Here is a 23,996-nt window from a genome sequence, read left to right as displayed (position 1 = left end):
TTCTGTGACCTGAGGCATCATGTGGCTGGTGTTTTGCTGCACCGCCACGCGACAGAACAGGCAAAAATCGAAAGTCTGGGCGGACCCATGCGCCGATAACTTTTTTTCTTTCCCGCATACAATCCGATCTCTTCTCCCACCAGCGCTTTGATTCTCAGAACACTCTTTTGTACTTTTCGGGACTTGTCGAGCCCCTCTCGACTGCCCTATTGTCAAAATGGCGATTCAGAAAAAGGTGCGCACGATCGAGCTCCCCGTCGACGCTTGCGCAGAGTCTGCATACTGACCGTAAATAGCACGGTAAGGGTCGTTTGGATAAGTGGTATCGCCTTGCCAAGGAGAAGGGATACCGCGCTCGTGCTGCCTTCAAGCTCATTCAGCTCAACAAGAAGTATGGGTTCCTGGAAAAGAGTAAAGTCCTGTTGGATCTTTGCGCCGCTCCCGGTGTAAGTACTCCTCTCACGTCCGCCTCGAGCTCCTCTAACGACGCATAGTCGTGGTGTCAAGTGGCTGCGGAATGCATGCCGGCCCAGAGCATTATCATCGGTGTCGACCTTGCCCCAATCAAACCCATCCCTCGAGTGATCTCCTTCCAAAGCGATATCACGACCGAAAAATGTCGCGCCACGATCAGATCGCACCTGAAGACTTGGAAGGCGGACACAGTGCTCCACGATGGTGCGCCGAACGTGGGTACTGCGTGGGTGCAGGATGCGTTCTCGCAGGCAGAACTAGTTCTTCAGTCCATGAAATTGGCGACGGAGTTCTTGGTCGAAGGCGGTACTTTCGTCACCAAGGTCTTCCGTTCGAAGGATTACAACGCCCTCCTGTGGGTTTTCAAGCAGCTGTTCACGTCTGTTGAGGCTACCAAGCCTCCTTCTTCGCGAAATGTCTCAGCAGAAATTTTCGTCGTCTGCCGTGGCTTCAAAGCTCCCAAGCACCTTGACCCGAAATTCCTGGATCCGAAGCACGTTTTTGCTGAACTGGCGGATCCTACTCCTAACAACGAGGCTCGCGTCTTCAACCCCGAGAAGAAGAAGCGTAAGAGAGAAGGTTACGAGGAAGGAGACTGGACACAGTACAAGGAGATCCCCGTTACCGAGTTCATTAACACCACCGATCCGATCGCTATCCTAGGACAGTACAACAAACTGAGCTTCCAACAGCTTCCGGGAGGTGACATCGCTTTGGCTACTTTGGACCGCCTGGAGGAGACGACCCCTGAAATTCGTCAATGCTGCGAGGATCTGAAGGTCCTGGGTAAGAAGGAGTTCCGCAATCTCCTTCGATGGCGGTTGAAGGTCCGGGAGAAGTTTGGTCTTGTCGTCAAGAAAGGCGGACAGGCCAAGAAAGACGAGCCCGAAGAAGTGGCTGAGATCGCTCCTATGGATGACGAATTGGCCATCCAGGAAGAACTGTACCGGCTTAAGGAGAAAGAAAGCTCGCGCATGAAGAAAGAACGACGAAAGGAAAATGAAAGGAAGCGCAAGGAGATTGTCCGGATGCAGATGCACATGACGACTCCTATGGATATCGGTATGGAGCAGGTAGGCCCTCTTGGAGAAGAGTCCACTTTCTCGCTCAAGCGTGTGGATAGAGAGGGTGCTCGAGATGCGATCGCTTCCGGGAAGGAGGTAGCTATCGAGAGTGAAAGTGAGGACTCGACTTCCGAGTCAGAGGAGGAAGAAAGTGATGAGGAAGGCGACCGGCTGGAACGCGAGCTCGATAACTTGTATGAGCAATACCAGGATCGCAGAGAGGATCGGGACACGAAGTTACGGGCCAAGAAAGCCAGGAAGGACTACGAAGCTGAAGAATGGGACGGCTTTTCTGACTCGGGCAAAGAGAGTGACGACTCAGATGACGAGTCTGATTCTAAAGCCACGGCTTCCGCCCTGAAGGCCCCTCCGAAGGCTGAGGGTCTGTCTAACAACGCGGCTTTGTTTTTCGACCAGGACGTCTTCCAGGGACTGGAGGATCTCGATGACATTGATGACGAAGAAGAAGAGGAGGATAAGGCTGCGGACGAAGAAGACGACAGCGAAGATGAAGTGCGGGATGACACAATTCCTGCAAAGAAGAAGGATAATGCAAAGGAATGCAAAGCGAAAGCTGAAGAGGATGATGACGATTCTTGGGATGACGAGCCTAAGAAGACCAAAGATCCTCTTAAGAAGAACGGTCAGCTCGGTAAGTCACACAAACGTACCTTGGTCCCTACTACTGATTGCTAACTTGTCACCAGATATTGATATCATCACCGCGGAAGCAATGGCCCTGGCTCAACAAATGGCCACTGGCGAGAAAAAGTCGTCGGATGTGGTTGACGATGGGTTCAATCGGTATGCATTCCGTGATATGGACGGCCTCCCAGACTGGTTCCTCGACGATGAAACCAAGCACAGCAAAGCGAACCGGCCCATCACCAAGGAGGCTGCTGCTGCTATCAAAGAGAAGTTGCGGGCCATCAATGCTCGTCCCATCAAGAAGGTGATGGAGGCCAAGGGCCGCAAGAAGATGAAGGCCGCGCAGAGGCTCGAGAAATTGCGCAAGAAGTCGGCCTTGCTTGCAGACGACGAAACGATGAGCGAACGAGACAAGTCCCAGGCGATCGCGAGACTGATGAGCAGAGCGACCAAGAAGAAGCCCAAGCAGCAGGTGAAACTGGTCGTCGCCAAAGGAAACAACAGAGGTATCTCTGGTCGTCCACGTGGAGTGAAGGGCAAGTACAAGATCGTGGATTCTCGTATGAAGAAGGATATCCGAGCCCAAAAGCGGCTCGCGAAGAAGAAGAAAAACTAGAGAGGTCTCCAGATGAGAGTATCAGGGGGACAGTTGTGATTAATGTATATACCGAGTCACCACATGCGATACCAATAGATATTATGTCTCTAGGTACATTCTTGGGATCGTAAAGAATATGTACGCTATCGAGGGACTACACTGGTATCTTTCAGTGCAGATTACTTCAGCCCTCTTTTAAACAGGTTGCAAGGAACTACGGAATCCTCGACTTGTCTCATCCCAGGCAAACCAATATCTTCAACGGCTACTTGGTCTGAATAGCCTATATGCTTGAGGCATAGCTGGCTTGAATCTTTTGGCTTGCAACCATAAATTGCGGGGGTACAGACTGGAAGATGGCCAAGATGAGTCCGTCGTAGAATTCCACTTGGCTGACCATCTTGGAGAAACCGGTTAGCAATGATCGATCACACAACCGGATGACTTACTCGGTCTTTTCCATGTTCTCTAGCTACATTTTACTCAGCCATGTAAAGGTCTTCCAACTGTCTGTTGGACCCTGTCCAAAGCTTAAACTGTTGTTTCTGAGCTGTGACCAAGAGAGCGGAGTTTGCAACTGCGCAGTAGATAGGATTTTGCTTCAACCAAGGGTAATGTTTCTGGAGAATTGGAGAAAATACGGATCTCCTTGAGAACATCTTTCCTTCCTTTGAACCCGGCTTGCGAATCATGTAGCAGACTAGGGAGCCTCTTCAGTTTTAGAACCGTATAGAGTTGAGACACCGGGGGAAAATACCTCGATAACTACCCATGTTATCGACCGGACGATTGTAGACGAAGTAAACAGCTGAGATAATATCGCGATGCCTTTCTCGAACGACTGGACATGTTGTAGATGGGGCGTAATCTTCTCACTAGATTCTTTGTCAACGAGCGTATTCTTTGTCTTTGCAAGGCCTTTCCATGCATGCTTGAAGGGTCTCGAACAGTTCAGCACCTAGGCAAACACCTATCGGAGTGTCCTTTGTTTGGATCAAATCCAATCATCTTAACCACTGTCTTCGTGGCTTTCAGTTACTGTGTGTTTATATTATATCGCTTCCGCCGCTCTTGTCGAGGACTTCTCCTGCCAAACTTTTGACCAAAAGTCCTGTGCGCAACAGAAAATTCTTTTGCATGTCAGTTCAATGCTTCTCGTCTCATTGACTCATGATGGAGACACGCCTCAACTCTCTGAAAGGCCGGATTGAGCAGCTGTCGGCCGCCGCTGGAAACGCCGGCCTTTCTGTGGGTGTCTTGCAAAATGGAAAGATCATTCACCAAAGTCACTACGGCTATCAAAATCTCCGAACTCTGGACTCCCCTGACGAGAACACCATATACCATCTCGGATCCCTTTCCAAGACTCTTACTGCGGCCGGACTGGCAATCCTTGTGGAAGAGGGGAAATTCAAATGGACCTCTTCTCTAAAGGAACTTGTTCCGGGATTCCACCAGCGAAACAAATATGTCGAGCAACAGGCCAACGTGATCGACCTGCTGGCACACCGCATGGGCCTAGCCATGAGAATGAATTACTGGGCTCAGATGGAGCCGGAGCTTCTTCTCCCGCCCACGGAGGCTGTTAATGTTCTGGGCGCACTGCATCCTACCGCTGATTTCGGAACTACTTGGAAATACCATAACTGGACCTACTCTCTCGCCAGAGATATCATTGAGAGATACAGCGGGTTATCTCTGGAAGATTTCATGCAACAACACTTTTTCAAACCCACTCGGCCTTACGCGGACGACATTGCCCGTGCCCATCCGAAGACAATTACGCCTCATGCCATATTACCCTGAGCGATGGAACACGCTTTGAAGTTCCCCGTCCGCGCATTGGAAGCGGTACTGTAATGGCGGGCGCCGCTGGGCTGAAAAGCAGCCTAGCCGATTTGCTACGCTTGTATGATGTCCTCCTTACCGCACTAGAGGACCAAAGGAGGACAGGCCTTACCAGCACCCCGGGCAATCCATTTAAACAGGTCTCTATGATCTATACTCCCCATGGCAAGAAGGGCGCGACGGAATATGGTCTAGGTTGGTTCATGGTCCCTCTTCCTGCAGAGATTGGGTGGATCGGAGTCAACGATGGTCGGGTTGCTCAAAACCCGACTATTGCGCGTGGTGTTGATCCAACACCCATTGCCTATCACAATGGGAGCATGCCAGGCATACTGGCTTCTGTCCATTTAATTCCTCAGACCCATACTGCAGTGGTCATTTGCGGCAATACGTTGTCTCTTGCAGATATTCCAGACTATGCTGGTGGCCTTATCCTTGAGACTCTACTTGGGGTGGATGAGCCAACAGACTTTTTGCCCCTGGTTTCCGAGGCCAATGAGTCGCTGGTCAAAGGCTACGCAAACACGAAGGAGAAGTTGGCAGCAGACAGAAAACCCGGAACTTCGCACAGGCCCCTTGATCAATACGAGGGCCGCTTCATCAACCCAGAAGGGAACTTCCGACTGGATGTCTCTGTTCACAGGGACGGACTCCGCATGCGTCTCCAGGGACTCTCCCAGACGTACTATGACCTATACCACTATCATGACGATGTTTTCGCCTGGACCTGTGATCGAGACACAGAGGCCAAGCGAGCTACGTTTCCCCAGCTCTCCGACGTCTTCCGTAAGATCTGCTTCCAAGTGGATGATACGGGAAGAGTAGGCTCGATCTTCTGGGCATACGCTCGTGATGAACCTCAGGGGGAGGTGTTTACCCGGATTGCTCCAGTTGGGCCTGCAGAGCCGCTGGGCTCAAAGAATCATTCAGGCAGCCTGTGATGTAGCCAATTGAGATCCTTGTCACGTTGCACAGATACGTATGTTACCGAGAGTTTAGTCCCTAAAGGCAAAAGAAGGGGAAAGGAAATGAAGAGAGGAACAAGAGCAGAGAAGTGGCACAGTTCAGAGGCTCTCGATAGGCCGCCCAATAAGACAATTCCCCCAGATACTTCAGAAAATGTTACAAGAGTGATTGTAGTGGGCAGGAATCTACGCATGTCTGCCCAAAATCTACACAGGGCAAGTTGGATTCTACATATTGGTGATGCTATTCTCACTCACAGCCGACAGCGGATACGTAATTACAAGAAGGCAGGCCAGAACGAGAGCCCCTCCATTGATGTTCGCAGTCACCGAAGGGTAATGCACTAGAATGATATTCATATCTACAAACTTTGTTCTACCATCTCTCTGTGTTTTAGCCATCATGCTGAGTTGGATATTGGGCCAGTCTACTCCTAAGCAAGATACTCTCTCAGGTCGGATAACCAGCTTTGAATATCTAGAGAGAGGAATCTAACAGAAGAAACAGAGCCCGTCCGGCGTGATATTGTGGCGAAGCTGATTGCACTGCGACCCGAAATCGACGCTATTCTGGCAAATGCTGGCACCGCCGGCTGTTCCCTTGGAGTCATTCACCATGGAGAGATAATCCACACCGACAATTTTGGCTTCAGAGACATCGAAAAGGGACTTGAACCAGATGGTGACACTGTATACCTTATTTGTTCGCTTTCAAAATCAATCACGGCGGCCACTGTTGGAATTTTGGTTGGGGACGGAGAGTTTGACTTCGATACCAGAATATCGGACCTTCTGGCAGAGTTCTCGAAACTTGAAGTCGGCGGCTATTTCAAAGAATATTAGGGTTTTTCATGATACCATCAACAAACGGAGTTGCCGACAGCGCAGATAAGGTGTCTTGATCAGAGGTAAGAATGCTTCTAATCAGGTCTAAGGAACAAAAAGAAACCCGTTCTGTAAGCCACTAGATTAGCTTCAGGGTACCAGCCCAACTTGCTCCCCTTTGTTTATCGTGTCAAGCACTGCTCAGGGTGGTTGGAAGCATGGCTTTAAAATCCGAGGTCCTAAGATACAGGTTTAGGGACAGCAGAGGTCGAGAAGTTGGAAAACTTGATCACCATGAATGACATAGAAGGCGTTTTCAGAAGGAGAGGTTATAAAAAGGATCTCAACATCTCTTGATATGTTGGACTTTACAGCGGACTTTAAGATTCTTCAAGTTATCAGAAAGATACATAGATATATTTGGACTGTTTCCACCATGTCGGTTCCTCAGCAGGTAGGCTACAGAGGCCGCTCTGGTATTGAACCCTTCTCCTAGTCCTAAATCATTTGAATGTTGATGTTGTTAACATGTAAATAATCTATACAGGACGACGCCATGCGAAAGTTGCCTTGCCCATGCTCAGACACTCAGATCATTCGGAAAGATATCAAGTTGAGCCTCTTTCAATGCCACGCTTTGCACCCTCAGAGTTCAACTTTGGAAGATACTTGTCGTATCGGATGGAGGAGCTTGGTGTGAAGCACTTCTTCACAGTGCCTGGTATATATCTAGCCTCCCCTGTCTACTCTCGTCGCAAGTCCAGACCTAACAGCCGTCTACAGGCGACTCCGCCCTACTACTCCTGGAAACTCTACTGGAAAACAAAAACATGAACATGGTGGGATGTTGCAATGAGCTGAACACGGGCTACGCAGCAGACGGATATGCCCGGGCCTCAAACAATCGCGTCGCCGTTGCAGTCGTGCCTTACATCGTGGGCGGCCTCTCTGCTCTGAACGCGATCGCTGGAGCATACTCCGAGCACCTGCGCGTCATAGTCATTTCTGGATGCCCAGACGCCCGTTTTCTGTCAGCAGACAAGCAACTCCTCCATCACACCCCCAGCAATGAGAAGAAAGACCTGGGGCTTCATGCGTACCGCGAGGTCACAGCCGCGGCTGTCCGCGTGTCTAATATCGAGACAGCACTAGATGTCCTGGATGATACGCTGTTGACATGTCTCCGGGAGTCGCGGCCGGTGTACATCGAGGTGGCAAATGACCTGGCGCACACACCGTGCCTCGCGCCTGGCCAACGGCCAACACCTCTAACGTCGAAGATGCTTCCCATAATGCCGGTGATGAACCAGTCCGTTGTTGAAGCGATCACGCAGACTTGGAAGGCTGCGAAGAATCCAGTGCTTCTAATTGGCGGCCTAGCTCGCTTGAGTTGTTCGCAGTCTGCCATCCTGTATCTCGCAGAGAAGCTCGGTTGCGCTGTGTTCGTACACCCCGACGCGAGAATCTTCCCCGAGTCACACCGCCAGTTCGCAGGGTGTCTGTGGCCGACTGTGGTCAATTTCGAAGCGGAAAAGGTATTCCGCGAATCTGATCTTTGGGTTGTGTTGGGTGGTCGGTGGAGTGATATTCAAATGCTTGGGTCGATTAACTTGGGCAAGGAAGCTCACCGGATGATCGACCTCCAGCACAACAGTGCAAGGCTACCGAACGGGCTGCAGGGTAGCATTGACCTAAACTTGCTGGTTTCCGAGCTTATCAAGTCGGATATCGCCTCAAATGACCGAACAGTCCGGGAATTGGCAGGTCTCAGAAACCCAGATGGCACGTCCTCTGAACCACCTGCAGTCACCATAACCATCAGTTCGCCCGAGTCGCCGGTGACTCTCGCTAGTGTCGTGGATGGTATCCAGCAGCTGCTGAGTGAGAAAGACACATTGGTAGTCGATACGGGTGAAACCTGGTTCACCTCCCAGGACGTCAGCCTTCCCTCTGGATGCTACTACCAAACACAGGTAGTCTACGCATCCATTGGCTGGGGGTTGCCTGCGGGCCTTGGATGTCAACTGGCTCGTCCCGAAGGACGAACGATTATCATGATTGGAGATGGTGCATTTCAAATGACAGCCCAGGAACTAAGCACGATCGTCCGCATGAAGACTAACCCTATTGTGTTTATCTTCAACAATCTCGGGTATCGCACAGAGGTCAGTAATGCTGAGAGAAAACACCAGTCCCAAAGAGACTAAATGTGCTCTAGGTTGTGATCAACGATGGGCCCTATAATTATATTGCGAACTGGAACTACGCCAGCTTAGCTCGAACGGTCTCCAACCAGTCCCATTGTCCGAACCACAACCCTTGGGAAGAGCAGGAAGCGGTCAATCCAGATGCCGGCGTTATTTCCATGCAGATACATACACTTGATGACTTGGGATATGGCTTGGAGAGGGCCGCGAAGGAGACATCAAAGCTGGTTCTCTTCGAATGCTGCATCCGCCCGGACGATATCAATCCGGCCTTGCGACGTTTAGGCGTGCGATTCAGCGGGAAAGAGCAGGCCCAGGGCCGCGAATCCGGTGAGGTCTGCGGGACTGTTGAGTCGTCTCTTGGGCAGAATGAACAGCTGAGAGCTCCTGATGGCAACATGCACTCAACTCTCGCCAGGCCTGACACCCCGATATTGAGGGTCAAGAGCCCCAGATGTGTACCAAGGCCCTCAGTGAAGCGGCCTGCGCGTGAGGGGCCACATCCGATGGTAAGCTGAACAGAATACCTATGTCGCGTCTAGAATGAATTATTAGTACAATGATAGTACAATGTTTGATCTGTCGTACAAGATGATGTAGTTGGGTAAACCATGGGACAGCGGCTGAGTCAGGCAGCCACGCGAGGCGGAGTGGCGGAGGGATCGGATCGGGGCTTTTTGTTGGTTCCGCAGCGGCGGCGGCTTTCTTTCGCGGCCGCATCTTCTTTACTCGCTCGTACCACCCACCCTTTGTCTCCTTTTCCTCTTTCTCTCTCGATACCTCGTACCTATTATTTGTGTGCCTGTTCATGCGCATATTCTTTCACTTGCATTCACTAGACTAGGACATATTCTTCTCCGAGCATTTTCCTCATCACTACCGTCATACATCGGCCCAACGCGTGTTTTTCATTAGACTGCGCTCGGAGCGACCCTCACCGATCCTCCCCCGATGGGTTTTTTCGACCACCTTCAGAAAGGGGGCGCTTTTTCGCTACAACCGAAGAAACCTCAAATCCGCAAAGTCGTCCAGTCTCGTCCCGCGCCGCCTCCGTCCAGATCCGTGTCGCAAACACCGGCTTCCTCGTCTCGAAGATCCCCGGCGGAGAAGGTCAAGAAAGCCCGCGACTCGATAAGCAGATCGGCCTCGAGGGAACCAGACCATACCTCGACAAAGCGACGTTTGGGGACCCCGTCACAAAGTAGAAAGCGCCAAACCCCCGAGCTTCGGCTCTCGAGTGACGACGATGACAGCGACACGGACACCTCTTTCGAAGTGCGCAAACGTGCCCGGACGGAGGATAGCGCGGAACCAGACTTGGCGAGACGAGTACGCTCGTTGAAGGCATTTACAGAGGAAGGCGTCAAGCCGCTGCCCATGGTGCATGCGGCTGATATCACGTCGGTGCAGAAGCCGGGGAGCTTCAAGCCGGCGTTTGGCGAGGAGGGTCGGCCGACCGAGATTCTCCTACAGTACCCCAGTGCTTCGCCGAAAGAACGGTATGAGATGGTCAATAACTTGTTAGATGAGCTGGTCACTAACGGCTTTGGCTTTAGGTACAACCTTGTCGTCCCTCGAGACAAGGACGATTTTCGACCCATCGACGACATTTTCCAGGTAATCGACATCGTTTCTCAACACTACGTGCCTGAAGAAGAAGCGGATGTCTTCAATAATGAGTCGACGGGCATTAAGCGGAAGCTTCGGCGAGCACTTGCGCATTCCTCCGAAACGGACTTTCGCCAGGTTGTCGCGGACTACAATGATACAATCGAACGGTTGCGACGGGACGGGACTATTGCGAAGAAGCTAGACTCGACCCATCGACTCACACTACCCCTCGTGGAGCGGATCTTGACCCAAATATACTCGCGCACCGTCTCTCCCCGGGTTGAATCTCTTCGCCAGTATGAGAATGGAACGGATAACGTATATGGAGAGCTCCTCCCGCGTTTCATCAGCACGATTTTCAAGGAGACAAAATTAAAATCGAACATGGTGTTCGTGGACCTGGGCTCCGGTGTCGGTAATGTCGTTCTGCAGGCCGCTTTGGAAATCGGCTGTGAAAGTTGGGGCTGTGAAATGATGCAGAACGCATGTGAACTGGCTGAGCTCCAACAAACCGAGTTCAAGGCCCGATGTCGGCTATGGGGAATCGCCCCAGGAAAGACTCACCTAGTCAGAGGTGATTTTTTGAAAGAACAGAGCATCATCGATGTCCTGAAGCGGGCCGATGTTATCTTGATCAACAACCAGGCCTTTACGCCACAGCTTAATACCGAGCTGGTCAACCATTTCTTGGATATGAAAGAGGGTTGCCAAATCGTCTCCCTAAAGTCATTTGTCCCGGCCGGCCACAAGATCCAGTCGCGGAATCTCAACTCTCCGATTAACCTTTTGAAGGTCAAGCAGCGAAACTACTGGTCCAATAGTGTCAGTTGGACCGACGTTGGCGGCACATATTTCATCGCCACGAAAGACAGCTCGAGGCTGAAAGCGTTCGCGGAGAGTCTGGGGTGAGCCAATGCATACCCCCTTGGTCTCAGCGCAAGACACTTTTGAACTGTCTTGCTGTCTTTTGAGGTCAGTATATATCGCAAGAACCATTACTGTATAAATTTCGGCACCGTCGACGTGTCGCATGTCCAGTGTCTATGCCGATACGACATCATTGTTTCTTGCATGATCCATTTTGATCCAAGTTTGGTCCAAACTCAATGTGGAAATTCGGTGACTGCGTTATGATTCAACAGCATTGTGAATAAACAACGGGTATCTTATACATAGTATGCATGGAGAGAATCGATGGCCAGCACATATCATCAGACCAAAGTCGTCACCAATCAAAAAAACTATTTAGAATCACTGAGCGCAAAACGATGCACATGCGTTTCATGAAAATTTGGAGGCTTTGTTCATAGCTTCTGCTTCCTCGCCCATTCGAGCCATCCAGCGATCAACAAGCTCCTGGTTTTCCCGCTGATACTTGTTGGATTTCTCCTCCGCCATGTTGAGCTGGAGGTATAAAGATGCAATCTCGTCTTGGAAGTCCTGTAGGCCATCTAGTCAGTGAATCCATAGGTGCGGTGCGAGAAAAGAACAGGACAGAACATACGTCCAGCAATTTGGCCTTCCCCCTCAGCTCCCCCTCCAGATCCTTGAGGCGCTTCTGCAAATGCGTAATTTCAGACTCTAGCGTCCTCACACGGCGCTGATCCTGTGTATTCTTCTTGCGTAGCTTTTCCAACTCGGCGTTTGCGCGCGCGAGTTGCTCCTGCAGCTCCGAGCGGGATCGCTGCGCCTCCGATAGGTCTGCACGGGTTGCAGATAGGGCCTCCTGCAGCGACAGACCAGCTGCGCCGACAGGCTGCTTTTTGGTTCCTGACGAAGGCGTAGCAGGAGGGGAGGCTTGGGCTGAGACCACCGTTGGCGCCTGGGCCGTGCGATCGGCAAGGTGGGTGTCTACATCGGAGGCGTTCGTTAGTCGGATGTTTATTCGAATTTCAGTCCCTTTGTTTGAAAAGTAAAGAACATAGTTTGGTCATACAGGCATCGTAGAGCGCAGCGTTGGCCTTCTCTCGCCGATCTCTCGCGGCCAACGCGGCGGAGAACTCGTCCCTCCAGTGGGCCATCTAATTAATGGATGATCACGGGTTGCGACGGTGTTTCAGATGAGATACGAAGACATTATGGCGCGAGTGTCAGTACAATCTATGGACAATGGATGTATCAGCCCTAGACGACGCCCAGCCTGTTGCCACATTCAAGGACGGAGGGAGGAATGTGCCGATCGGAGGTATGAGATGGTGGGTGATCTGGAGATGAAGTCATCTGTCGGGGGATTTCAGGCACACCGCCTGGTTGACCGCCTCCCCTCTCTGCGGCGGCGGCGCATGCATCATCGAAACCAGCCGTCTCCGCTAGCTCACCCAACCAACTCGACTTGTCCCAACTTCTCCTCATTACCTAGGTAACTTCCATCATATTCCCTCTACTGCGTCGTCGACTAACTCTGCTGGTGTAGAGTCACTTCTCTCCTCGCTATATAATATCTCGGATACTGCGTCTGCCTACCTCGTCCCGCGCCTCGTAGCTCTTATCTCTACGACCACAGCCATGTCGTCACGGAAGAAGGTCCTGTTGAAGGTAGGTTTCCACGCATGAAAGCTTAGGGCGTACCAGGTGCCTATGGCATTATAATGGAACCTGCAGATCTGGCTGGATAGGAAACAGCTAGTTTCGATCAGATCAGTCTAGAACATTGGACAACGGCTCTGTGCAGAACGGTTCTGCTAACCTTTCTGGATCTGCAGGTGATCATCCTGGGCGACAGCGGCGTTGGAAAGACGAGCTTGATGAATCAATATGTCAACAAGAAGTTCAGCGCAAGCTACAAGGCCACCATCGGCGCCGACTTTCTCACAAAAGAAGTTCTGGTCGACGACCGTCTGGTAACGATGCAGGCACGTCCCCAGATGACTCGACCTGTTATGTACCCGAGGCTAATACACGATCTACAGATCTGGGATACGGCCGGCCAAGAACGCTTTCAGTCCCTGGGCGTTGCATTCTACCGTGGAGCCGATTGCTGCGTTTTAGTATACGATGTGAACAACTCGAAGAGTTTCGAGGCCCTCGACAGCTGGCGGGATGAGTTCTTGATCCAGGCCAGCCCCCGAGATCCAGAAAGCTTTCCCTTCGTATGATACCTTAATATGCGCCTCTCCGATGTTTCCGCACTGACCATGGACAGGTTGTGATCGGTAACAAGATTGATGTCGAGGAGAGCAAGCGGATGATCTCTTCGAAGCGGGCTATGACCTTCTGCCAGTCGAAAGGCAACATCCCCTACTTCGAGACTAGTGCCAAGGAAGCAGTGAACGTCGAACAGGCTTTCGAAGGTGAGTCTGCTGCTACTGGCTTTTTACATCGTTTCACTGACACGCTTTAGTCATCGCTCGGAGTGCTCTGGCTCAGGAAGAGGCCGAGGAGTTTAGCGGTGAATTCAGCGACCCCATCAACATCCATCTAGACAGCGATCGGGATGGATGTGCCTGTTGATACCCTCGTGAAAGACATGTCTTTCCATGATTTACAGCTCCGTGTCTTGATTGTTCAGGTTTCTTGTTTTGTAGACTCTTCTCTCCCGTGCACCGGAGGATGGCCTAGTCTGCACATTTGAATGTCTATCATCGAAGTCTTGGGTCCCTCGTGTACCAAATACCTATAGTCTGTGGTTTCCGGGTCGCATGCCTTCGGGGTTCTTTTATTTGAAGATAGCGCGTAGTGTTTGAGGAGTCGGGAATATCAATGCGTTTGTTGTCTACTGATCTACTGAGTAAATAGTTAGTAGTAAGTAGATCTGCATTGCGTGTTTAAGGAGAGGCATTTCGTGATGCTTGGCGGTGAGCAGCAGTAAGAGCGCTTATCAGGCGTATCGGAACCCCCGATACGTTCTAGTACGACCATCATCACTTGCGTCTCTCCCTTGCCTCCAGGCACCTCATCCCATGATACTCCTACCCCCGACAATCACCTGCGATAGTCGGCTGCCGCATCCCTTCCCTCTGCGGCATATCCCATAAAATATTACTCCCGGATTCTCCGCAATATCGCAACCTGAGGGATTTTGGCATGTGTACGACCAACCCGCCTCCCGGCTGCTAAGCAACTCGCTTCAAATGGACGATACTCGCAGGCCCAGCAGCTCAATACTGGGCGGGGTCGCCAGGCGCACTCTTGGGATTTGTCTGCTTCTGATCGTGGTCGTCCTGTGGACTGCGTCGAACTTTCTGGCCAGCGTGAGCGTTCCCGATACTCAATGCGCGGGTGCAAGTATCTAACTCGTCCTCTGCTCAGACAATCTTCGCGGACGATACATATTCCAAGCCGTTCTTCGTGACCTACATCAACACCTCGCTGTTCATCCTCCCGCTCTTCACGATCGTTCTAGGCCGTGTCTGGCGGCTTTGGCGCACGAACAAGCTCTCCCACATCCGCAGCTTTGGGGACCTCCTACAACACCTTGACGCCGATAGCTCGCAGGCAGAGATTCAGAGCATCTTGCACCATGGCGCGGAAGGCCGGGATAGCGATGATGGACCCGTGGACCCTGAATCCTGGAACGCTGCCCGGGTGACTGCGGCGCTGGATGACAAGACCCAACCGTCCAAGCTGGGCTTGAAAGCCACCGCGAGACTGAGCTTCGAGTTCTGTCTGTTATGGGTAAGCATATGCTTCGCCAGGAACCACGTCGAATGTGCTAACCCCTGTAGTTTTCTGTAGGTGATCCGCCAACCCGGAAGCACGCCCCAAGCTAATCTCCGTATCCAGGCGAACTACTTCGCCATGGCGTGCTTGCAGTATACCACCGTGGGGAGCACCACCATCCTCACCTCGACCAGCGGTTAGCTCCCCGGACCCCCTCATCTTTCTCCTGCATAACTAACCCCATCACCCAGGAGTCTGGACCCTCATCTTCGGTGCCGCCATCGGTGTCGAGAAATTCACCATCCGCAAGCTAGCCGGCGTCATCGCCTCCCTAACAGGGATGATCCTCATCTCGCGCGTCGACCTCTCAGGCCCCGACCCAAGCGACACAGGCAGCACGTTTCCGTCCAAAACAGCCGGCGAGATCGCGCTCGGCGACGCAATGGCCGGCTTCAGCGCGGTCCTGTACGGCGTGTACACGATCGTGCTGAAAAAACAGGTCGGCGACGAATCCCGCGTCAACATGCAGCTGTTCTTCGGGCTGGTCGGGCTTTTCAACGTGTTCTTGCTCTGGCCCGGTTTTATTATCCTGCATTGGACGGGTATCGAGCCGTTCGCGCTGCCGGATACCGCGAGGGTTTGGACGATTATTTGGGTGGGTGTCTTCTTCTCTTCTCTTCCCTTTGCTCTCGCCTTGCGCTAGGAATGTCGGTGCTAATCGGTTGGCTGGGCAGGTCAACTCTTTCTCATCGTTCTTTTCGGACATCTGCTGGGCCTATGCCATGCTCCTTACTACGCCTCTGGTTGTCACTGTCGGTCTCAGCTTGACTATTCCGCTTTCTCTCGTTGGACAGATCGTCCTGCAGGGACAGTATGCGAGTGCCTTGTACTGGGTCGGCGCTACTATCGTGTTCCTGTCCTTCTTGGTTGTGAACCACGAGAGCCAGCAGACGGAGGTAGAAGAACCCCCTGCGGGGAGGTATGGTTCTGTGCCGTGGGAGGACACGGAGCGATAGCAGGGGTCTTTAGAATTTATCTTTAACGTATTTTCATCTCGTGTACATAGACATTATTCTTAGATGCAGGCTCTTTCGCCCACGACAATTTCCGTTCTACCATAAACCAGGCGAAGGTATGGCTATTCACAACACAGTATGTATTAGTAAATTAGGTATGTAGAGTCAACATTAGGGCCGTGAGAAGTAAAAGTACACTGGACTCGTGATCGTCCACGGAGAAACCATTAATATGTAAACAAGCCAAGAGCATTAGCGTAAAAAGCATGTAGGGATGAAATAAACATCTATATCATCAAGCCAAGGGTATGTAGGAGTATGTCATATCAACAGGACACAAAGAACAAGGGTAAGGAATGCAAAGAGCCACCTGACTCTGGAGAACAGAATTAATAAGACAGTATAGAATGAGGTATGAGACGAAGGACGATCGTGAGGATCGAGATATTTTAGCAGTTTTGCACGCATTCATGCTGCTGGCGCTGCCGCACCAGGCGCAGGCTCTGTTTCCATCTTCTTGCGGGCAACGAGGATACTCTTTAGAGACCCAAGCCATTTTGCTAGAGACTCCTCATCTGTCGTGCACAGCCGGTACGACTTCTCTTCTGCGATGATCTGGAGGCAAAAGCGTTTGGATCGGGACATCGGATCGACTTCGGCTGCATCGATCACCTGGGACATGGGGATGATCTTGACGGCAGAGTATTCCTATTGAATGGGATCTGGTTAGTTGGTGTGTTCTTCGGCCCAGGCAACAGGAATAATCGGAAGAGCATGAACCACGCGCTAAGAGAAAGTGGGGGCTGGAGTTCTGGAGACGTCCGTACCTGTTCATCCTTATAGAAGCCAAGGCTTTTCGGACGTAAAACTACCCACAACCGTTTCCATTGGCGCACACCGCCCTTAATCCGAAGACACTGCAGATAGCCATTACAGACCACTCGCTCTGGATCGCGCAGCACTCCAGGTTCATTGCCGCGAGTGGTGTCGCGTGAGGGAGGAGATTGCCCGCTAGCTCCGGCAGGCAGTTTGTGGATCGAGGGTTTTGATCGGAGAGGAATACTGGGGTTACTGCTTGGTCCATCCGACCACTCCGAGTACGAAGTGATGTCGTGTCCCGAGTAGTCCTGATGGAGGCCGAGACGTCTCGGCGAGAGCGCGGTGCCGAGTTCCGGCGAACTGGGCCTTCCCAGCGGCTCGATGTCTGAATGGTCGGTTGTATCGTCGATGCGCGGTCGGTTGGCCGCGGCGGTCTTCCCTTTGTTATTAGACATGGCAAGCAGCGCCTCGTCTTCTTCGTCTACGCGAGTCTCCAGGCAGATGCGCTGGACCCAGTCCTCCGCATCCTTTTCCGACAAGGCTTGAAAACGGTAGTTCTTCGATGGGGAGAAAATCCCAAAGACATGTTGCCGTGACGACCGAGGGGATCGGACCGGCGCGACCGCCGTCACTTCGGAGAGGGTAATGGAGGCGCGGAGTCTGGTGGCTTCCTCGTCTTTGTAGACGGACAGGAGGTTTGGTCGGAGAACAAGATACGCGGGTTTCCATGAGGCGCGGAATGCCTAAGGAGGAAAGGTCAGCCGTGGAAACTGAGGAGAGGTTCTGATTTTTCATTGTAGTGCCACCGACATGTTTGTGTTTCACGCGACGATGCACCTTCCCGCTCTTCAAGACTCGATCAAACTCAAAGCTTCCATTCTCGTTGACAGGCGAAAAAGTGTCCAGATTGACATGGCCGTTGCGATAGTTTGCGGTCGGCGGGGTGGGACGTAGCTGAGCAGAGGAGTGCTGGACGGTACCGTCAGGGAGTTGGATTGCGGGAGTTTTGGCATGTCCGTCGGAGGTTGAGAGGCACGAGGCTGGACCGGATGGATTCATTGTAGCCGACATCGCGGAGCTTCCAAGATAAAATTATCGATTAGAGATTAGGCGGAGAGAGAGTTGCGGTGGGGAGCTGTGTGAGCGCGCGCGCGGCCGGCGCTCTCCAAAGCAAGCGCACGCTGCACAACGCAGGGAAATGAAGTTTATAGTAGTCCGGGCGGACGGCGCATATACAGCGGAGGCGGGGGACAATCAGCCTCCATAAATAGGGAATGGAGGCCTAGTCGAGGCAGGCAGAACCGGTGTTGAAATCGTGTCGCCTGTCAGCAAGGTCGAGGAAGAGGCTGTGTCGCAAGGAGCATTGGAGATTGGAGGAAAAGAGACACCGGAACCTGGGGGGGGTGGAAGAGAGTGTGTGTAGAGGGAGGAGAATGAATAATTAATTAGGATGGATGATGACACATGCGTGACCCAAACAGAACAGAGCCCCTTTTAGGAAAGCCTCATCTGTTTTGGTCAGTCCAGACTCCAGAGGCCGATGATAGGAGAAGCATGACCGAATTAATCCTTCTTCTGTTTAGCGGCACTAACGCCGGCTTGAGACGTTTCAGGAAGATCCTCATATCTTTTCATTCCTTTCGTTTTTTTTTTTTTTTTTGGTCACTCACCCATACTATTCAAATTGTTAATGAAAGCATTGGAGTATTGTTGGATGATATTAGGTGAATATGACCTGGATATAAGGACTTTTAGCAGCCATGAATAACATTCGATATATACATTGTTCAGGTGGAAGTCATGGAGTCATCAGAACATAATTTATGACTACAAACATACTCTACTGATGATATCCAATAATCAAATGACACCTGACCAAGGTCATTCCTGATCTATAAGGTATCTACATATATATTGATACCTCCCCCTATACACCAGTGACCTCTCTAATCTCCACCTGCGGACAGGCTCTATGCATGGTTGGTGTACCTACATCATGGTCGCCCTGGAAGCCACGTCGGGACAGCTAGCTACATACCCCGTACTCCTCACCTACATATTGTATTGTTCTTGATGACTGATAATACCGCCTTGATTCATGCATCCAATCTATGTACCCAGGTACCTACCTCCCAAGCAAATACAAACTGCATCCACCAATGGAGAGCCGCGACTCGATGGGCTCTGCCCTGGCAATCGTAATGCACACTGCAGGAGAAACCAACCCACAGACAAGGGATGAAACGACTAGGCCTGTCAATACGGAGTACTCTGTGAACGAGAAGAATCGAGTGACCTTTGAATTGTTGACAACTAACCACTACGTCGTAGTAGTGCTATTGATGCTATCGCAAATAATACCTACCTTCCTACCTACCTACCAACATAACTAGGGACAGGCTGATTCAGGGTCAGCGTCAAAAAAAGGCCACCTTGACAGATCCCCGTAGCGCCAGGGTCACGTGTGGGGCGGATTTCAGGGTTCTCGATCATCCTGACCGAAATTTAACCGCTCGGTTTTGTTACCACTGGTCTCACCCGTGCCCGTGGCCACCGGCTCCCGCCCCATGTGTTCCCGTACCGTACCGTACCGTACTTTCCTGTCCAGGGTGGTCGGGCCGAGTCGCTCTGGACCTACGAAATAGGGAAATTATGTATCAATCCAAGTACAAGTACTCCATAGTTGCGTATGTCTTCCATCCTATTATTATTATTAGGTACTATTATCCTTATTATTAATTATTATTATTATTATTATTTAATCGTCTCCCCGTCTGATATTCGGCTAGTATCAACAATACCTACCAACTATGATGTCTACAATTCCCTTGACCTAAGTACTAGTTACGGAGTAAGTCCTAGACATCATAACAAGATATCCTCAACTCAAAACATACCTATCCACTGACGGGACAAGGGATCTCGGCTCTATGCATATCTCTTGGCTGCGTTATCTCGACCCCGGTCACTTGGACGGATTTCCCTCCATCAATTCGGGTTAGCACTTAATAACACAAAGCCACCGTTGCATCGATGGGGTTAGATAATCCCGGATCGAGTTCTCCGTTTGACGACTAGTTAAGTACCATCGGTGTTATTATTAATCTAGACCCAAGGGAAAACAAGAAATAGATTAATCCTCAAGCCAGCGAGTAATGAATTACCAAAAGATTCAAGCCGGTCTTTCGATTCCTCAATAATAATAACAATCAATGAATCACCCAAAGGAACAATGTCAGTTGAATATATCTCCTTCAGGGTCCAGGGTCCAGGTAGAACACTGTATCTGCTTTATTGACCCTTTGGGCCAGATCAGCACGTTGATCTTGAACTCAAAACGGCTGTATCTATCACATATGCAGGCAATTGACAGCTCTGCCAACTGTTTGCTCTCAGGAGGACGCGTCTTGCATGTCGACGCACAAATCAGATAGTCAACATTGCATAAGGTAGCCATGAGACCCTGTGACTGTCGATTCAAGGCATGACCCTTCTCTGCAAATCCACCATAGGGAGCTGTATGGAGGGAGGACTTGCGTTGGTAGGTACATAGGTACTTACCAGGCAGTTCATAATACCTAATCCAGCCGAACAGGTTAATATTATAGGTAGATACCTCAGTATGTCCTGATCTATTCATGATCAAAAAACAGCCTTATAAAACCTGGTCGGTCTTTCTGGTTTCTAAAAAAAATCCAAATTAGCAAAAAAATACTGTACCAAATACCATACAGTAACCATACGACAAACCTGCGGGATCCAATTTGGAGAGTATGGTAAGATTACCGCACGATGACCATGGCCGCTTGCGCCTCCCTGGGCTTGGCGGAACTTTCCACCCATCCCCATCCCCAAAATATCCTTTCGAGCCTTCACCTCATAACCGCCTCCCGCCAACCTCGACCGTTCCCCGTCATTCTCCCCCAACGTCGTCGTGATTGATGACCTCGTCCACAGTATTGGCGTCTTCGACCTCACTACTCAGGACATCGGTCTCCTGCGTTGCCGCCCGCGTTTCCCCGGCTCAGTTGTCCCCTGGTCAACTGAAAAGGGAAATCGTTTGAGAAAGGAGGCTTTCCTCCGGGTCATTCGTTCACGTCTTTCGCTTCTCTTCCTCTTTCTCTTTCTCTCGCCCATCCCCCCTTTCTCACACAGTCATCTTTATAATAGTCGTTTATTTCATTCCACTGTTCATATTGCGGAGCGATTCGGTGGTGGGCACCCGCTGAGCAGCCGTGCCTTATTGTGACTCGCGTGCGAACTGTGATTCTTCACGCTCGACATTTCCGATTCCCGAGGCCCTCGATCAAAATAAGTTTGGTTCTTGGGGAATTCCGTCTGTGTTGATTGGATCTTGATAGCTGTGCTCTGTCTCGTCCACCGTGAATCGACACAGCGTGGCCACTCTGCACCCATGGGCCTAAAGCAACGGATTTCGAAATGGCTGCCCTCCTCGCCGAGTCTGCCTCTAGATGACTCTTCGCGTGAGAAGGGCCGCAATCTCTCCAGATTCGCTTTCTTTCGCCGGCGGATACGTTTGAAGGGCAACTCGTCCATCTCCATACCCCTGGGCTTTGTTTTACTATTCCCGTGCATTGTAATAGTTCTTGTTCTGCTCCTTTTTGTGCGACATCCTTCGTCGCCTGGGGGCATTCTAATTCCGGCGGGTACGCCGCCTTCTATCAGGTTCGTCTCGTGTGTCTGTGATCCCGACGCATGCGCTTTGCTAACCTTTCTGATCCGTTCAGGAAAATCAGTGAGAAATACGACAAGGTCTTCGCGCCCGGATGCCGTGCCGTTGAGAAGGAAGTGGATGCCCCCCGCGCTAACGCGGCCTTTGTTGTCCTTGCTCGGAACAAGGAGATTGACGGTGTGGTGCAATCCCTGAAATCGATCGAGCGTCACTTCAACCGGTGGTTCCACTACCCCTACGTGTTCCTGAACGACGGTGACTTCGACGACGAATTCAAGGAGACCGTCAAGAACTACACAAGCGCCCCCGTGGAGTTCGGCAAGATCGACGATACCATGTGGGGTTACCCCAAGTGGGTTGACCACGAGGTTGCCCGGGAGGGCATCAGAAAGCAGGGAGATGCTGCCATCATGTATGGAGGAATGGAGAGCTACCATCACATGTGTAGATTCTATTCCGGGTGAGTACATATCGGGGACTTGTCTCTATTCTGGCATACTAATCTTCTGCCAGGTTCTTCTACAAGCACCCTCTCCTCATGAAGTACGAGTGGTACTGGCGTCTGGAGCCCGAGATCAAGTACTTCTGTGACATTACCTAGTATGCTCCTTTCCTGGGCCTGTTACATTCCCTTCTTGGTGTCGATCCACTAACATAATCCTTAGCGATCCCTTCATTGAAATGGCCAACGCGAACAAGACTTACGGATTTACGATCGCCGTCAAAGAACTGCGTGAGACTGTCCCTAACATCTTCCGCTACGCATCTGCGTACAAGCGTAAGCACAATCTCAAGTCCAAGGGACTTTGGGAGATGTTCCTCGAGCGGCCTGAGGAGGAGGAAGAGCCCAAGCCCGAAGAAGAAAACAAGGACAAGCTTCCCGAGGAAATTCTGCAGAATGAGCCTGGCGAAAACACGGTTCCTGATATCGACCCGGAAGCCATGGAAGGCGAAAAGTATAACATGTGCCATTTCTGGAGTAATTTTGAGATCGCTCGCTTGGACTGGTTCCGCAGCAAGGAGTACGAGGAATTCTTCGAGATGATGGACAGAAGCGGTGGGTTCTGGACTGAGAGAGTACGTTCTCCCCACATTGGTCTCTGATTCAAACCGCGCATTAAATTCTAACCACTGTCGCAGTGGGGTGATGCACCCATTCACTCTCTCGCCGCCGGTGTTCTTTTGTCTCCCGCCGACATCCACTACTTCCGCGATTTCGGCTACCGGCACACTACCATCCAGCACTGTCCCGCCAATGCCCCCGCCCGCCAGCTGCCTCGCATCCCATGGCTCGAGACCACCACGGAGGATGAAAAGGCGCGCATTGAAGAAGACGAATACTGGGCCAACCCCGACCCGGTCAAAGAGAACGGTGTGGGCTGCAGATGCCGGTGTGATACAGATATCGTGGATGTCGAGGGCAAGCAGGGCAGCTGTCTCGCCGAGTGGGTAGAGGTTGCTGGAGGTTGGGCATCCCCATAGACTGGGGCATACTCTTTTAATTGTTCGTTGTATAATCTTTCACCTCCTCGTTTCCGTACCTACTTTGTTCGACTATGAGCATTTACTCGGATCGCCCTTGGAGTTGTTTGCTTGAGCCTGCATGTTTGTTGGCTGTGGGGTTCTGGACGGCGTTTTCACGGTTTTTGACGGCTTCGTCCCTGAAAGATGGTTGTGCACCACTCTCGTCTATACTTGACCAATTCATCTAGCGTGCTTTGTATGTTTCACTTGGATTCCGCAGTCTCGTGGAGGCGGACGAGCACCGAGGACAGTCTTCGGACAGGCGCCCGTCCCTTCTTCGCAGATGTCCGCGTCGTCAGGACACATGCTGTCTGATGATCTCCGTTGCTTCTGGAGGTGCGCCTTTCCGCATACGAGGTTTCTTACACGTTTGTCGGAACGAGGGTACCGCCAGTGTTTCCAGACCCCCGACGACCTGGATCTCTTTGGGGGATCTAGCCATCTCTCGCGACGCCTCCTGGTTGGCTCTTGATCGAAAGAAGCGACTCGCGCTCAGTCCGACCAGAAGACCCCGACATCCATCCCGCTAGGTCGAAGCGTGTAGTCCGGACGCTGAAGGGATTTAGATCATTATGATGATGAAATTCTCGACTTCCTCTCTCTCGCACTGTCCGAGTATCACGCTCAATATTCTGCTTCACTTTCTTCTTGGCCCCTGCATTGTACACCCTCTCCCTATTCCCGTTTTTGCATCCACCTTTCCCTGTCCCATCCGCTACATGTCATCACGAAATGTACATATCCTTTATTTTTGAGACCCTATTGAGACTGGGTTATCATCTAAGACGGATAACCGGAATCGCGCAGATAATTCAAGTGACTTGTTTGTTCATAGAGATCGGTGTTTCTAGTAATTCGTACTCATACTATCGATTCGGCGTCGATCAGATTAACTAGTCTCCTTCGGGGCTAGTGGGGGCTTGATAGGAGATGCCTTATCAATGACGACGTCAGATGTACTCCGTACATGAAGGACCAGAGCAAAAGGAAGATATAGTAGTTAATGACCTTAAGTGACTGAGCCCATTTTATGTGACCTCCAGGAGAAACCGTGAAAAACGCAAAACCAAAAACGATCAGCAGACAACGGGATCGAGAGAGGAGC

General features: G+C 51.3%; 9 protein-coding genes across 9 annotated transcripts; 7 read left to right on the top strand and 2 right to left on the bottom strand.

The window, feature by feature from the left end:
- Positions 1-217: 217 nt before the first annotated feature.
- Positions 218-2,802, top strand: spb1 (rRNA methyltransferase spb1; the record flags this gene model as incomplete). The annotated part of the gene is made up of 4 exons (XM_001211243.1): positions 218-235; positions 297-446; positions 495-2,190; positions 2,246-2,802. The coding sequence occupies 4 exons, from the start codon at positions 218-220 to the stop codon at positions 2,800-2,802; spliced, it is 2,421 nt and encodes an 806-aa protein (XP_001211243.1).
- Positions 2,803-3,957: 1,155 nt separating this feature from the next.
- ATEG_02064 (uncharacterized protein) lies at positions 3,958-5,573 on the top strand (the record flags this gene model as incomplete). Its single annotated transcript, XM_001211242.1, has 2 exons — positions 3,958-4,475; positions 4,673-5,573. The coding sequence occupies 2 exons, from the start codon at positions 3,958-3,960 to the stop codon at positions 5,571-5,573; spliced, it is 1,419 nt and encodes a 472-aa protein (XP_001211242.1).
- A 1,476-nt stretch (positions 5,574-7,049) lies between these two features.
- On the top strand, positions 7,050-9,147 carry ATEG_02063 (uncharacterized protein; the record flags this gene model as incomplete). The annotated part of the gene is made up of 3 exons (XM_001211241.1): positions 7,050-7,143; positions 7,206-8,587; positions 8,641-9,147. 3 exons carry the CDS (start codon positions 7,050-7,052, stop codon positions 9,145-9,147), a joined length of 1,983 nt encoding a protein of 660 aa, XP_001211241.1.
- Positions 9,148-10,006: 859 nt separating this feature from the next.
- On the top strand, positions 10,007-11,149 carry dot1 (histone methyltransferase DOT1; the record flags this gene model as incomplete). The annotated part of the gene is made up of 1 exon (XM_001211240.1): positions 10,007-11,149. One exon carries the CDS (start codon positions 10,007-10,009, stop codon positions 11,147-11,149), a length of 1,143 nt encoding a protein of 380 aa, XP_001211240.1.
- Positions 11,150-11,521: 372 nt separating this feature from the next.
- Positions 11,522-12,261, bottom strand: ATEG_02061 (ATG16 family protein; the record flags this gene model as incomplete). The annotated part of the gene is made up of 3 exons (XM_001211239.1): positions 11,522-11,680; positions 11,745-12,139; positions 12,177-12,261. The coding sequence occupies 3 exons, from the start codon at positions 12,259-12,261 to the stop codon at positions 11,522-11,524; spliced, it is 639 nt and encodes a 212-aa protein (XP_001211239.1).
- Positions 12,262-12,349: 88 nt separating this feature from the next.
- On the top strand, positions 12,350-13,690 carry rab7 (Rab family GTPase YPT7; the record flags this gene model as incomplete). The annotated part of the gene is made up of 5 exons (XM_001211238.1): positions 12,350-12,425; positions 12,654-12,775; positions 12,943-13,329; positions 13,383-13,530; positions 13,581-13,690. The coding sequence occupies 5 exons, from the start codon at positions 12,350-12,352 to the stop codon at positions 13,688-13,690; spliced, it is 843 nt and encodes a 280-aa protein (XP_001211238.1).
- Positions 13,691-14,310: 620 nt separating this feature from the next.
- ATEG_02059 (DMT family transporter) lies at positions 14,311-15,855 on the top strand (the record flags this gene model as incomplete). The annotated part of the gene is made up of 5 exons (XM_001211237.1): positions 14,311-14,430; positions 14,489-14,854; positions 14,915-15,035; positions 15,091-15,494; positions 15,574-15,855. 5 exons carry the CDS (start codon positions 14,311-14,313, stop codon positions 15,853-15,855), a joined length of 1,293 nt encoding a protein of 430 aa, XP_001211237.1.
- A 468-nt stretch (positions 15,856-16,323) lies between these two features.
- Positions 16,324-17,745, bottom strand: ATEG_02058 (PH domain-containing protein; the record flags this gene model as incomplete). Its single annotated transcript, XM_001211236.1, has 3 exons — positions 16,324-16,563; positions 16,683-17,417; positions 17,512-17,745. 3 exons carry the CDS (start codon positions 17,743-17,745, stop codon positions 16,324-16,326), a joined length of 1,209 nt encoding a protein of 402 aa, XP_001211236.1.
- Positions 17,746-21,088: 3,343 nt separating this feature from the next.
- On the top strand, positions 21,089-22,849 carry ATEG_02057 (glycosyltransferase family 15 protein; the record flags this gene model as incomplete). The annotated part of the gene is made up of 5 exons (XM_001211235.1): positions 21,089-21,360; positions 21,423-21,827; positions 21,881-21,967; positions 22,033-22,444; positions 22,508-22,849. 5 exons carry the CDS (start codon positions 21,089-21,091, stop codon positions 22,847-22,849), a joined length of 1,518 nt encoding a protein of 505 aa, XP_001211235.1.
- Positions 22,850-23,996: the final 1,147 nt, after the last annotated feature.

The sequence above is a fragment of the Aspergillus terreus genome, genomic scaffold (genome assembly GCF_000149615.1).
Source record: "Aspergillus terreus NIH2624 scaffold_3 genomic scaffold, whole genome shotgun sequence".
Taxonomy (NCBI): Eukaryota; Fungi; Ascomycota; class Eurotiomycetes; order Eurotiales; family Aspergillaceae; genus Aspergillus; species Aspergillus terreus.
The sequence above is the reverse complement of the archived record's forward strand: the minus strand, read 5'-3'. Positions and strand labels throughout refer to the sequence as shown.